This window comes from Fringilla coelebs (assembly GCF_963513975.1).
Source record: "Fringilla coelebs genome assembly, chromosome: 2".
In the NCBI taxonomy this organism is placed as follows: Eukaryota; Metazoa; Chordata; class Aves; order Passeriformes; family Fringillidae; genus Fringilla; species Fringilla coelebs.
Genome location: NC_140029.1, coordinates 114,494,922 through 114,508,832, shown reverse-complemented (window position 1 = coordinate 114,508,832; position 13,911 = coordinate 114,494,922). Strand labels below are relative to the sequence as shown.

Genomic DNA, 13,911 nt, shown 5'->3' with positions numbered 1-13,911 from the left:
TACCATCCTGGGAGGGTGTCCTGGTTTGGGGCAAATTTGGGAGAAAACCTCTAAAGGGGCTCCTCTAGAAAACAGATTCAAGCGGCCCCTCCGCCAACTGGTACAGGAAAATATTTCCTTGGAGAAAGGTGGAAAAAACTGTTTAACAGGCAAAGCATTCACAAGCACAAAAAAAGGATAATATTAAACAGTAAAACCTCTCACTGTTCTGAAGAGATGGCAACCTTTGTGGGCTGTGGTTTGGCTCAGTCTCCTCTCAGTCCCTCTGGTGCTGGAGGTGCTGCGGCCCCAGCCCGGTCTGGGGGACACAGGGGGAGCTCCCAGTGTTTCTGGGCTTTCAGTCCACAGCAGGGCTGGTCACTTCCAAGGAAAAGAAAAGCCACAGTCCAGGGAACTTCTCTGCCTCAGCGAGCTAAAAGTAACTAGAAGCAAAGCAGAGCTCTGTCCTGCTGTCTGTCCATGCTGCAGAGAGCACGGGCACATGGAGGAGCGAGTGCAGTTTCTGAAAACAAACTCCGCGCTTTTTCTCTCCAGCTTCGTTCTCAGAACCAATCTTAAAGGTGGGAAACTTATTTCTGGGCTGAGCAGATGAGTAGGGATACAAGTCAGCATCATAAAGTCCCCCCAGGACAGAGGGGATTCAGTCTAGAAAGCAATTATGTGGCTCTAGATGTCCCTTTACCAAAGTGATCATTTTTTGTTGGGGTCATGGTTAGCTAATGATGTGGCACAGGAATCCAGTTTTCCAAGGAAAAGTTCTGGGTATGTTGTTCCCAAGTGCTTCAGGACTTGGCACTTCCCTTGCAGAACCTCTTGCAGTTCCTCTGAGCCCATCTCTCCAGCCTGTCCACGTCCCCCTGAGTAGCAGCACAACCCTCTGGCATTTTGGCCGCTCCTCCCACTTTTGTGTCACCCCCAAACTGCTGAGGGTGCTCCAGCCCCATCACCCAGACCACTGATGAAGATGTTGAGCAGGGTTGGACTCTTGGGGCGCCTCCAGGCAGGCTTTGTGATCCCAGCCTCCTGAACTTGGCTATTCAGTTTCACTTCACCTCCCTGTCTGCTCCGCTGTGTTTTCTCAGATCCTCTGTCAGCTTGTCATGGGAGAAAGTGGTGAAACTGTGCTGATTCCTCCTGATGGATTCCTTGTCCTTTGTGTGCTTGGAAGTGATTCCCAGGATTGCTTTTTCAATTGTCTTCACAGGGATGGAAGCTGACCAGATTGTGGTTTCTCAGGATTTCTCTACTCCCCATCCCTCTCTTCCTGTCCCAGCCTAGGAACTGGCATTAACACTTCGTGATTTTTGATCATAGCAGCCACTTCTGTGTCTTTGTTTAAGGCTGTTTATTTGGTTGGTTTGTTTCTCTGTGCTCTGTTTTTGGTGTGTTTTTGCTAAGTTGACATGCAGATGGATTTTTCCTTTTATCAGCTCCCAGAATGGGCACTTTAGGAGTAGGACAGAGCAGAATCAGCAGTTAAGCTGTGTAGGGCCATGACTTCCCTTACTGTGCAAGTTCAGTTTTCCATGTGGTGCTTAGAGGTCAGATGCACATTTTTGTACTCCTCACAAGAAAAAGACATAGAGGGAAAGAGCATTTTAGCCAGGTATTTTGTTTTTACTATTTTACTTTGCCTTACCCAGACAGTGGTTATTTCTTAAGGGCAGTGAATTTTAATTTATGCTTTAGAACATCATATTAGACCATCTTGAGAAATATAAATTTGTATCCAAAATGTCGCAGACAGAGCAATAAACAATTTATAATTTTTTATAGAGGTCAAAAATGCTTTAATTAAAGACAGAAATTACAATACAAAATAAGTATATGTGATATATAGAGTATGGCCTTTATAATAAGAAGTTATGCCTTATTATTTTTTTAAAAAAGAGTTCTTATATTTTTAACTTCTTGGACTCTCTGCCCACATAATTATGTTTAGCAGAAATTCTAAGTCTAAGCAATTTCTTCTAAAACTGTGGTATCAGTAAGCATATAAATAGTATTTTATTATTGTCTTTCCAAAATCTCTGTATGTAGTGAATGAAATGTGAAATGTGTTTAAATTATATTTAGGCATATGAAAAATGATTTTTCCACTTTTTCACTGACTATTTGTACTCAATTTAAGTAAATAACTGTCTTATCAATAATGGCAAGAAAATGATTTTTTTATTGGAAGTGTTCTTATTTATGGAGTGAAATAAGTGCAGTGTTATTACAGTAAACACAATTTCTCATTTAGTAGAAAATAATATTGCATCTAAAATTAGCAGATTGGAATATTCCAGAATGCTTAATGCATAAGTTATAAAACTCCTTGGTATAAAGTGTGTGTTTAACATCACCTGCATAAAACACTCCTATGGATTCAAAGGTATGTTGTGGGTTTTTTCATTTAGTTTTTCTTGTTTTTCCTGACAATTGAAATGGATAGACAAATTTCCATTTTTGGTATCTTTAGGGCACAAATTGCTGTTTTCATGACAAAAATTTTAGTCTTTACACTTGAAATTTTGGGGTATGGAATACGAGGCTTGGTATAGTCAAAGGTAATGTGTATTTGATGGTTTGTTTGCCTGACTCCTTTGCTTTTGGACGCGGCACCACTGAGGTCCATCAGCAATAATTTAATTCAGTATCACTTCAAAAACAGAACTTCTCTTGTTATGGTTATCAGCTTCCCATGTCCTCCATCTCTTTTTCTGCCGCTGTAAGTGGCGTGTGGGTTCAGTTCAAGCTGGAGTTCTCATTTCCCAAAACATTCCCAGTTGGGATGTTGGCTCTGGGACATGTGAATATGAAACAACTCTGAAATGCACTTCTGGACTTCATTGTCTTTCAGTAAATCTATGTTCCTGCCTGTACTTCATGGGTTATAAATCAGCAGTGATACTCGATTTTTCCTGTTTCCTGTGGCTTGAAGCACATTCCAAGTGTTTTCATGCCCTGGGTTTCTCACTAGGTCCCATCCATCTTCTAGGGGAGAATTCTGATGCCAGCAATGGAAGGGATTCCTGACAGCTCAGGTTCTTTGTGGGCTTTGATTTTCACTCTCACGTGTTCAGTGGGACCCTGGGAAGCAAGGGACTGAAGCTGAAGATCTGAAAGAGTGTTACATACACGTGGTAGCTTGTCTAACCAAGTATATTAAAATGTAATTTTTATCTCTGGTTTATGGGACTTCAAAGTCTTAACTTACCCAGAACGGCTGTGATGGTCTTATCTCAGAGCCTTGAAATTGAGTCTTTATCAGAAACATAAATCATTTGACACAGTCCCTGACCTTGGGGCAGGAAAAGACCAGAGACGGGTAAGGTTGGTTTGTCTGTCCTCCTTCGGGTTGTGATTCACCCATTCCTCTGGAGGTCATTGTCAGGACATCCTGGAAGGCCATGTGGTTACTTCTGCAAGGCTACCTGGATGGCAAATACAGGGTTCTGATTCTGAGTATACTTTCACCTCTGGAGCACAATCCAGCAAAATAAATAAAACACTGAAATCCTTGTGATTTTTTTTTCCCTCTCTGCACTCCCAAATGCAGAGAACCGAGTCAAACACACATTTATTGATGCACATTCCCAGCAGGCTTTCATTTATATTTAGTGTGTTTTGTGTTAAAAAATAACAAACCTCTCTCCTGTGCAGTTGTTTTCATTTTGAGCTTTTCACGTGTGTGTAATCAGTGTCTTACTGAGAGCAGTGCAAACTTAACTTTGTTTTCTAACCACAGGACCTAGAAGTGAGGCAATTTTGAATGTTTGAATACCAAACTTGCAGTGCAGTACTATTGAGTATGTTCATATCCAACGTTATGACAAAGAAATGAAGCTTGAGGGAATAAAAGTAATGTATGGAACAATTTTTGGCATTACAGCTAATGAACACTCTTCATCTTTAGGGTAATTCTCTGAACCATGTTCAATCTCTGCAGTAAGGTATTGGTGCCACTGATAATTACTGTAGTGCATTTCTGGAAGCATTTTGTGCTCTACTGTACCATAGTAAGCTAGAAAATGAAATTTAAGCCTCATATTTTCATGCAAGGCCTAATGGAGGAATTTGGTGAATGGGATTATAGCTCAGGAGTTTCTGTTCCTGTCGATACCTCTCAACCTCCCTCAGAGCAAGTACACAAATATCCCTATTTAATGACCTTTGAATTTCAGGTTCTTTTGAGCCTTCTCTAAAATATGACATTACCTTTTAGTATTGGATGTGTCCTTTTCCAGGAGACATTTGGCTCTTCCTTGGGCTTTCGATGACCAGATTTTTTTTTTTCCCAAGTGTTTGTGTATTTGTCAGCTGTTTTATCTAATGAGCTTCTGCTTACCCAAGATTGGAATTGAACACACCTGAAAACTGTAAAAGTATGATTAACTTTTGGGGGTTTTTTATGGTTGGTTGAGTTCGGGTTTTTTTGTTTTGTTTTGTTTCTGCAGGTAAAACTACATATTTTTGTGGCATGGTTTTTGTAGTTCCCAGTGTGGAAAATTTATCAAGTAACAAACAGAATTTTTAGAAAACAATGTATCTCCAATTTACTGCTGCACTATAGAACTGTAAACATCGGCTAATGCTATTGCTCCTTAAGAATCTTTGATTAAAATCCTGGTTGAGTTACTTCTGTTTATTTATCTCATATTAAATTAGGCATGAGTTCTTCTTTCATCCCTAGCCTGACACAGGAAAAGTAATTGTTTAATAATGTTTTAGAACCTTGAGAAATCAAGAGTGTCTCAGCCAGAGGTTGAGAAGATATCTGGACTATCTCCAGAATTCCCAGTCTAATTACTTTCTTCTTGTTCAACTGAAACAAATTTATCTTTAGAAAATATGAAATGTCAGTGAAATATGAGTTCCTGTATTAAACATATTTTTCAATTAGAATAACTGGAAATATGTGCACAGAACTAACTTTTCCTAATTGTATGGTGAGGAAATTAATTTCCATAGAGTTAAAGTAAAAATATAATAATTACCACCTCTCTTTTGACTCAGCAGTTGACAAAAGAATAATTACCTTTTTGGAGGTATTTTTAACTTAGCCTTTTAAGCATAATGACTCTTGTCTGATTTTAGCATGTGTTTAATTTTCAAGACCCTATATGATAGCTATATTTAAAAAGTAGTATGTGTGCTATTTTTATTTATTGCCTTTTTTGCAGTACTTCCCAAGCAAGGGATTGGAGGAAACAATATGAATATTATGCTTTTCAGGTGTATTCATAACTATTTTAGGCTTGTCCTCATTAAAGGGGAGGTATGATGGCTGAGACAGGATTTCAGATGCTGTTTTCTTTTAGATGTGTTGCCTTCTACAGGAATAAAGAGGCAACTTCTGAAGGAAAAATGTATTTTATTGACAACTTAGAAGAATATCATAGTATAATTGAAATGCCTCTACTGAAGAATGCAGTTTTCAATGAAAGGATGAACTCATGAATGAAAAGGAAGCCTTTTCAAGTTGTTATTAAGAAATGATTGTAAAGATGGAAACATGGAGATATGTTAGTGTGCAACTGCCCAGCTAAAAAGATATAAATAGAGATAAAGAGAACATATATAAAGGATAGGGATAATATATCCTTTATAAAGGATATAAAAAGAACATTGCCATATGAACAAATTTAAAACCAAAATAACCCAAATACCTTTAAATTATGGTAATTACTCTGAGCAGCGTTTTATAGGATTGATTGTGGGCTCCAGCTGTCATGGAAGTTGTTTGAGTTTTCCGATTAAATTGTTGCCTCACACGGAGCTATGAAGCATTAGCTATGTGTCACTCACCCAAATTAAAGGTTTCCATTTCTAGATTAGCTCCCCATCTGGGTTGAGGATTTCTGTGGAGTCTGTCTTTCAGAGGGGGCAGAGTCACAGCTCTTGCCTTTATTTGCAGGATTTCATCCAGTGTTGAGATCTTAAAGGTTATATTGTGTTGGAGGCCAGAGATCCTGGAGCTTTTCCTCAGTTTTTCCATGAAGATGGCTGTGCAAAAGCCCAGCTCCTTGGAATTGGAGATCCTCTGGAGCTGGAGGGAGACTGTTCCACTCATTAGGAACCTTTGCAGTGTCACTTTGGGGTGACACCATGCTGGGGTGGTTTTGCCATCATCAAATCTGCTGCAAAGCTGGAAAAAGGAACACAAACTTTACAGCATACAACTCTTCCATTTCCATTCTCAGCTGCTTTGTGCTCACCTCCTGCTCAGTATGGGGTTAATCTGCTCCTCAAGAGGGGTAAAATTGTCCTGCACAAAATTGGGAATAAGTTGCAGCTCTGGACTGGCTGGTGTGGTGTGACTGTGTTCTGGATCCAGCATTGCTGTTTCTTCTCTTTCTACATTGCCAATTTATTCGTTCAGGACCTGTGCAAGGCACTGGTTGAAGGACACATTGCTCCAGAAGCAGCTGGAGTAAGGATGCCTGGTTTGCTTTTTTTGTTTTTTTCCTTCATTCAGTTTTGTACTTAGAAAACAAGCAAATATTGTTTGGATTAAAGGGGGGAAAAAGTCTGCTATGTAAAATTTGCTCAGAACTCTGTATCCCTTTTTGGTTTAATCATCTAAGAGCAAATGAGATTTTCTGTTGGGAAGTAGTTTTATATGGATTTGTGTTCCTTGCCCTTGTGCAGTAGTACTGCCAATTATATTTATTAGCCCTAAATATTAAACAGCTGGAAGGATTCCATTGTATATAAATAAGACATTTGAGACCTGGAAGGTTGCCATTTCTAATACAGCCAGCTGGTGCTTTTTACAGTTACATTCAGCACAACACTACTGAATTTCACTTCCATTGAGTGTTGTGTTAATGACAATAGGAGAACGTGGGGTGGTTTGGGATTTCTCTAGGAAATGCCATTGTGTAAAAATACATTGTTCTGAAGGACTGGCTAGCAGGGAAATGCTATATTATGCACCTGTTCTGTGCATTTTGATGTAAATATTTTTTTTGTTTATGTGTTTTGCTGGCAAATCCAAAACAAGAAACTGCAGGGGCTTTTCAAATGTGAATTTTTAAGTGTTCTTGTGCCACAGATGTTTTTCACTTTCTCGGTTGTGGTGTTGTTTTCCCATTTGAGTAATGGTTTCATTTTTTAAAAATCCTGCGTGCTGATGCTTCTGAAAGCATTTTCTCATTCTTTGATTTTTTTTTTTTTAAATGCAGGCATCATTGCTATGGTACAAGAAATAGCTAAAATAGTAACAAAAATATTGCCCCACTATTAATTTGTTCCTAATCTCTTTGTAAGAAAACTGAGGCATAAATATGGGTGAGGGATATTTTCCTGTTTTGGTAGCCAGCAGACATTTTGGAGAAGTGGAGTCTTCCCACTTTTGATTGACTGTGTCCTCATTATTTCTTTGTAATCACTGCCTGTGTGGGGGGCTACATCCAGGTTTTGGTGCTGGGTAGTGCTTTAGGTGAAGCAGAGGATGGTGCTGGACAACCTGACACTTTTTATTTGTTTTAGTAATGAAAATTTACAAGAGCTGATTGTTATGAGCTAAATGTCATGTTTAACATTGTGTGAAATAATTCCTTGAAGACACATTTTTTTCACCAGACTGCCACATCCACAGCTTTGTGTGAGATCTATCTTGGGTAAATATCCATCTCTGAAACAGCCACACTTAGAGGCTGAATCTTACCTAGTTTATTCAATGCTTGTGGAGAAAAGTTCTTTCATAAAAAATATTGTTTAGTACGGATTTCAGCCATGGGGACTGTTGTGTTGAGAACTTCCAAGAAAATCTCCTTAACCTGTGAGATAAATAATATTGAAACCTGCTTCTCCAGGAGATATATAGCTAAGGAAAAAAAAAAAGAAGCAGTAAATGCTTTTCTTGTCCAAGCTCTGGGGGGGTGTTTGAATGGTGGATTCAGATGTCTGTTAGGAAGTCGATGTTTTCCTCCTTGTGGTGACCTTTTTACCTCACTGTGATTAAGAGGCCTTTGCTTGCTGATGGGTGAGAATCAGCTGTCCTTACAAATTTGATGAAGTACTCATCTGTCTGCCAATGTGGATGTGGAAGAAAAGATGGTTTTCTTCATGTTTCTGCAATTTGGTTTGATTATTAGTTGAGTATTCCAAGACAGTTATTTATTATAACATGTATTTCATTTTATTTCACAGTTCTTTAAAAGTTCAGAAGCATAGCTGCATGGAACACAGATCTGACTGGCTTGGATAATTTGGGATAAATTTGGGGCTAGTTGTATGGTAAGATGCTAAACCTCAGTTCTTGTAGGGCAAGTTTAGTATCTGGATACTCTAAATGAGTTTCTCATCTCACCTGAGCACGCAACAGACCAGATAGCAATATTTCCTCTTGGTTGTAATTCTGGAACACTTTTGCTCAGCTATGAATAAACTCAAGTTTTAGGTTGAAGCTGTGAGTGTACCAGAGTCTGTGTCTTATGAAGGTTTATGTGATAGAAATGGTAATTTTGCTGTGTGTATAATTTAATCAGAACACTCTTGCAATGCAATTTTCTTCTTCCATTTACAACCTAGAAAAAACGAAAAACCTCTGGCTAGAGCCAGTGGCCTGAGGTAATTTCATTGATTTTTGAATGTCAAATGTAGAAAATAAAAAATCCATGGAACTTTCAAAGTTTCTTAAAATCCCAAATCAAATCATTCTCTTTCCTCTGATCTCAGCTGGTTGGTATTTATGGGCCTTTAATCAGCATCTTTGGTGATGTTATGAGGAAAGTTTCCATACTGATGAGCTGCCCTGGAATGCATTCTTCTATAATATGGTCATCACAGGGTTCTTGTTAAGAGCAACCTTTAAGAGCTCTTACATCCTGCTACTATTTTGCTAAGCTTTTAAACAGCATGTGGAGAGGTTCTTTTTTGTATTATTTAGACTTGAATTATTTGAATGCTCATCTCAATTTAGAGTTTTATACGTTGTAGTTTAAGAGTTTTATAACAATGTGATGCTGGCTAAAAACACGGGGGGGTTTTTTGCAATCACACAGTTGCATATATATTGTATTGTAAATCACAAAATCCCTCTAAAATATCCCTCTGTTTCTTATTGTAATCCAGATTTTTTTTTTTAAATTATGATGGATAAAAAGACACAAAAAGTGATGTCACAGACAGGATGAAAGAGCTAAGATCACTCATGTCCTAGATTCCCATATTGAAAGGGAGCTTTTCATTGAGACTGCTCATGACATCCTAGAAACGTCCTACATTCACTTCTGTACATTTCCTTTTTAAAGAAATTGCAAGAAATAAACCAAAGGCTTAAGTCCAGCACAGTGCCAAATCTTGGAGAAGAAAATCTTTTTTTGGCCCAACTTTGTCACTCAGAGACATGAGTTAGACCCTCTCACTGAGAATCTGGAGGTTTTTCTCCACCACTGAAAACAGTCTCTTGTTTCCTGTCATTAACTGTATCCAAAGATTTTAAAAAGTGAAAAGCAAACAAAAGAACATTTTCCAAAAGCCAGATTACATGCTGGGAAGGGAGTGGTCCTATGGCACTTCTGGAAATGCTTCAAAAAGTATTGAAAGTGCCTGAAGGCATCAGGGGAATATGACATAAATACTGTGTAATAATCTGCATTCAGAAACTGTGGCCCACATCATTTTCTCATAGAGTCCCTGACACTTTTTTATAAACATCTTCCTAAAAAATTGTGAATTTATCATTCCTATTGGACTTGGAGGAGGATAGTCCTGTCATTTCATCATTCCAGAATTTAGGACTTGCCTATTAATTTCCTCTCTAGCAATGGCCAAGACTGATAAATATCCATTAGTTTTGTACAGTATTGAAAGAAAGAAATTCCAGCTGGGACAACTCCACAGTGTAATGCTTCATGGACTAGAGCTGCACAAGATTTAGTTTTTATTTGTCACTTTATTGTCATTTGGTTGATAATAAATTAGGCCAATGTCCCCAGGTTGGGTCTGTTTCATCCATGGCAGTAACAGGTGAGGGCTCTCCCTCTCCTGATCCCAACCAACAAGTCTTTTGTTGTATTTTCTCTCCTCTGTCCATCTGTTTTATTATTTTCCCTGCTTAATTCCATTCCTGGAATAATAATTTCTTTCTATTTATTATTTTAAAAATTTTTAAAAGAAATTTTGTAACTCTTACAACTTTGCAGAGTAAGTTGAACATGTGAATTGCAAGTGCCAAAATAAAATTAAAACAATTATGAATAGAGGTGTTTGAGAAACCTTACTTAGTAGAAAAAACTCAATGTTTTACCATTAGGATCCCTTTGTAGTGGCAATAGAGAGGTTTACTGGGAAGAGTTGCAATGTATGAGCAATGCAAATGTACTGCTTGCTTTTTACTTTGGTCGTGATAATTGTTGAATTCCCAAATGTACTTGGATCTGGTACATGTGATTTGAAGGATCTGCCTGTAGTTTTGGTGACTTATTTCATCTTTTTCTAAAGAAATAACTGCAGTCTCTACAGTTTTATGACTGTTAAAGTATTTTAGTCAAATTAGCCCTGAGACAGTGGCATTTCCCTTCAGCAATGCTTCAGCATTAAATGATAGATCTAAAATTTTGTTGTTCATGTGAGTGGATTGACACAGACTTCCAGGCAAATTGATCTTCATTGAAAATTACTGAAATCATAATTGCATGAAGTTATTAGTTGAACCTTCTGGGCGAAGAACATAGTGGTGCTGCCTTTGTTATGTGAGTGCTATATCTACATTCAAAAGTCTGTTGGATAAGAAACTTCTGGCAAAAAAAAAAATATCATGAGACTTGTTCAGAAAACTAACATCTTCCTGTGGAGATGTTTTAAACTGTGCCAGTTCCTGGTTTGGTTTCTATCTCCCACTGGACATTTAAAATAGAACTGATTAGAAATTATATGGAAATGATAACCACTGAATGACTTCTGAATCAGTGTGAGCTGCTTAAAATGTCTGTGAAATTTGGGTTCATTATCTAATCCTATCTAGTTTCATCCAGGTGTTGTTACTCAGTATTATTTGTCCAGGTAAGAGCTGCAGATAAATCACTGCGTCCAGCTTCACTGGAGGCAATTATGGCTCTTTGAGGCAGGGTTGGATCATTGGCTCAGGGCCTGTGCTTGTGCAAGGACATCTGTCAGAGGAGGGTCCTTCACTCAGTTTTGGGAAGCTGGCAGAGGCTGGGAGCCAGGGTCCAGCTGCCTCCTCTGCAGGCAGCAGGTCTTCCTTGTGTGGCTGGCACCAAGCACTCAAGTGGCCTTGGGCTCCAGTGGGGTAATTTTGATTTAAAAAGTCCCTGCACTGCTGGCTCTTTTTGGAAATAGATTCTGTTATGGCATGCTGCAGCACATCAGCTGCTGTAGACACATCCAAGATTGTGTTTTAAGCTCTGTTGAGCTAGTCAGGAAGAGATAAAACTTGTGTATAGTCAGGTCTGTAAAATGGATTGCAGTAAACTTGGTTTCAATTAAAGGAAAGAGTATTTACACTGCTTTTATCTGCTGGTTTAATGACATGGTTTAAAATCACATCTTCATCGCTGTGTGGACAATTTCATTGTGCAGACCAGCTCTTAGTCAGATCAAAACTTTCTTAAATTAGTGGGTTGAGACTGAGTATTCTCAGATGCTACTCTGATATGTCCATGGGTTTTTTTTCCCTCTCTTTGTATATGTGTGTGATATACATGCATTGTAAAGCCAGGAAACTGTAAGCACTTCTGCACCCTGATTTTTGTCTTTATAGCGAAAATAGTTCTTTTTTCTCCTACTGTCTGAACTACACTAAAGTCCTGTAACAAAATGTGCTTATGTAAAACAAGTAATTATTTGGCTGAGGTCTTAAATAGAAAATTGATATGACTTGATTTTTGAGGGAAGATGTTTTTCTGGTGGAAATTCTTCTTTGTCTCCCTTCGTCAGGAGTGGCAGTGACTTCTGACATTCATTCTCCAGTTTTTGTTGTGGTTTTTTTTTTTATTTTTTCCTGTGATTGGTAAATATTCCTCTTTGCTAACTGTGACTTTGGAAGCCAGGTAGGACTGGTATGTGAGTAATTCTCAAGTAGGAAGCCCCTTCCTTCATGTTTTGGGTCAAGAGAGTTTGTCAGCTGAGGACTGCTGTAAAAACAAATCGTGACCCTGTGTTCTTCCAAAACCATTCCAGTGTCACAGGCTATGTAGTCCATTGAAGAACCAACTAATCAAGATATGGTAAATTGCTAGTATATCTTAGTCCAGCTCAACCCAGTTTCCAGAGTTATTGTTTGTCCAGAATACATTTATGCTGAGGAAAATCAATTGTCATGCTTTGAATTAATATAAAAATGTAACATTTTATTGCAACTGTATGGAATTTCAGTTGGAGCCTGGGCTTTTGTTTAATCTTGGAAATGAAGCTGGTTCTAACAGTGCAAATGTGTGTTGTCCTTGAGGATATCTTCCATTTTAGGTGAGTTGTTGTAAAGGCACGGAATTGTGGGTGAAAGGACAGCACTGCTTATTGTTTAGGAAATCACAGGTTTTTAGTAATGCAAAACAGCTGTAGCATCTCTTTCGTCCACCTTTAAGAAAGTTGGTAAAAATTGACTTATTAATGACTATAAATTGACTTATTAAATGTGATCATTTAAGATGTTTTTAGTTTTCATTTGGAAAAAAGTAAGAGGAGGTTCAACCAGACCTTACTGTTTATTTTATAGCGATGCCCAAGCAGAGTTATTTTTGCTTTTTCACAGCTTTTGGTCTAAATGTTATTTTCGTTGGTAGAATAACTAATCTTAAAACATTTTCTTTTCTTCTTTATTTTGTTAATCCAGTGGGAAGAGATCAGCGGTGTCGACGAGCATTACACTCCGATCAGAACTTACCAGGTGTGCAATGTCATGGACCACAGCCAGAACAACTGGCTGCGGACGAACTGGATCCCGCGCAACTCGGCTCAGAAGATCTACGTGGAGCTCAAGTTCACCCTGAGGGACTGCAACAGCATCCCCCTGGTGCTGGGCACCTGCAAAGAGACCTTCAACCTCTACTACATGGAGTCTGACGACGACCACTCGGTCAAGTTCAAGGAGCACCAGTTTACAAAGATCGACACCATCGCGGCCGACGAGAGCTTCACCCAGATGGACCTCGGCGACCGAATCCTCAAGCTGAACACGGAGATCCGTGAGGTGGGGCCCATCAGCAGGAAGGGCTTCTACCTGGCTTTCCAGGACGTGGGCGCCTGCGTCGCCTTAGTGTCGGTGCGGGTGTACTTCAAGAAGTGCCCTTTCACCGTCAAGAACCTGGCCATGTTCCCAGACACGGTGCCCATGGACTCCCAGTCGCTGGTGGAGGTGAGGGGCTCCTGTGTCAACCACTCCAAGGAGGAGGAGCCCCCCAAGATGTACTGCAGCACGGAGGGAGAGTGGCTGGTGCCCATCGGGAAGTGCTTGTGCAACGCTGGCTACGAGGAGAGAGGCTTTGCGTGCCAAGGTAACCGTGCCCTGCGTGCCCGTAGCTCCGCTCTGAGCTGGGGCTGCCCCTGCTCCCTGTGTTGGGTTGTGCTCCTTTTCTCCAGGTTCTGGATCTCTGCAGAAATATCAATCAGTTAGGTGGGAAAATTGCTGTGCTTATTGGTCAAGCTGTGTTAATAACGTAATTCGCTATTTGCTAAAAATATTTGGTAAGACTCAACAGCTGATTTTTAGTAGCACGTTGTGCAGCAAATCTAGCCTCTCCTACCACTCTTGGACCTTCTTCCAGTTTACAGTGGTTTTCTTAAATGTTTGTGTCAAAAAAGTGATTTTTTACACGTGTCTTCTTGTCTTTTATACTTTGTGTCTCGATATATGACTTTTGCCATTGAACTGTGTTGATGATTTGGAATTGGCTGATAAAAAACATGTGGGATTGTTCCTGTAGCAAAATTACTAAATGCAGATACATTTGGAAGATT

The 13,911-nt window shown here is 39.2% G+C and overlaps 1 protein-coding gene across 1 annotated transcript in view; it reads left to right on the top strand.

Annotated features, from left to right (window-relative positions):
• The window catches only part of EPHA3 (EPH receptor A3), a gene marked incomplete at its 3' end in the record, with an annotated part of 172,497 nt that overhangs the window by 39,993 nt on the left and 118,593 nt on the right, over positions 1 to 13,911 (top strand). Inside the window, exon 3 of the mRNA XM_084227195.1 lies at positions 12,788 to 13,448. Coding sequence (XP_084083321.1) covers positions 12,788 to 13,448 — 661 coding nt within the window. The remainder of the gene's footprint in view (positions 1 to 12,787; positions 13,449 to 13,911) is intronic.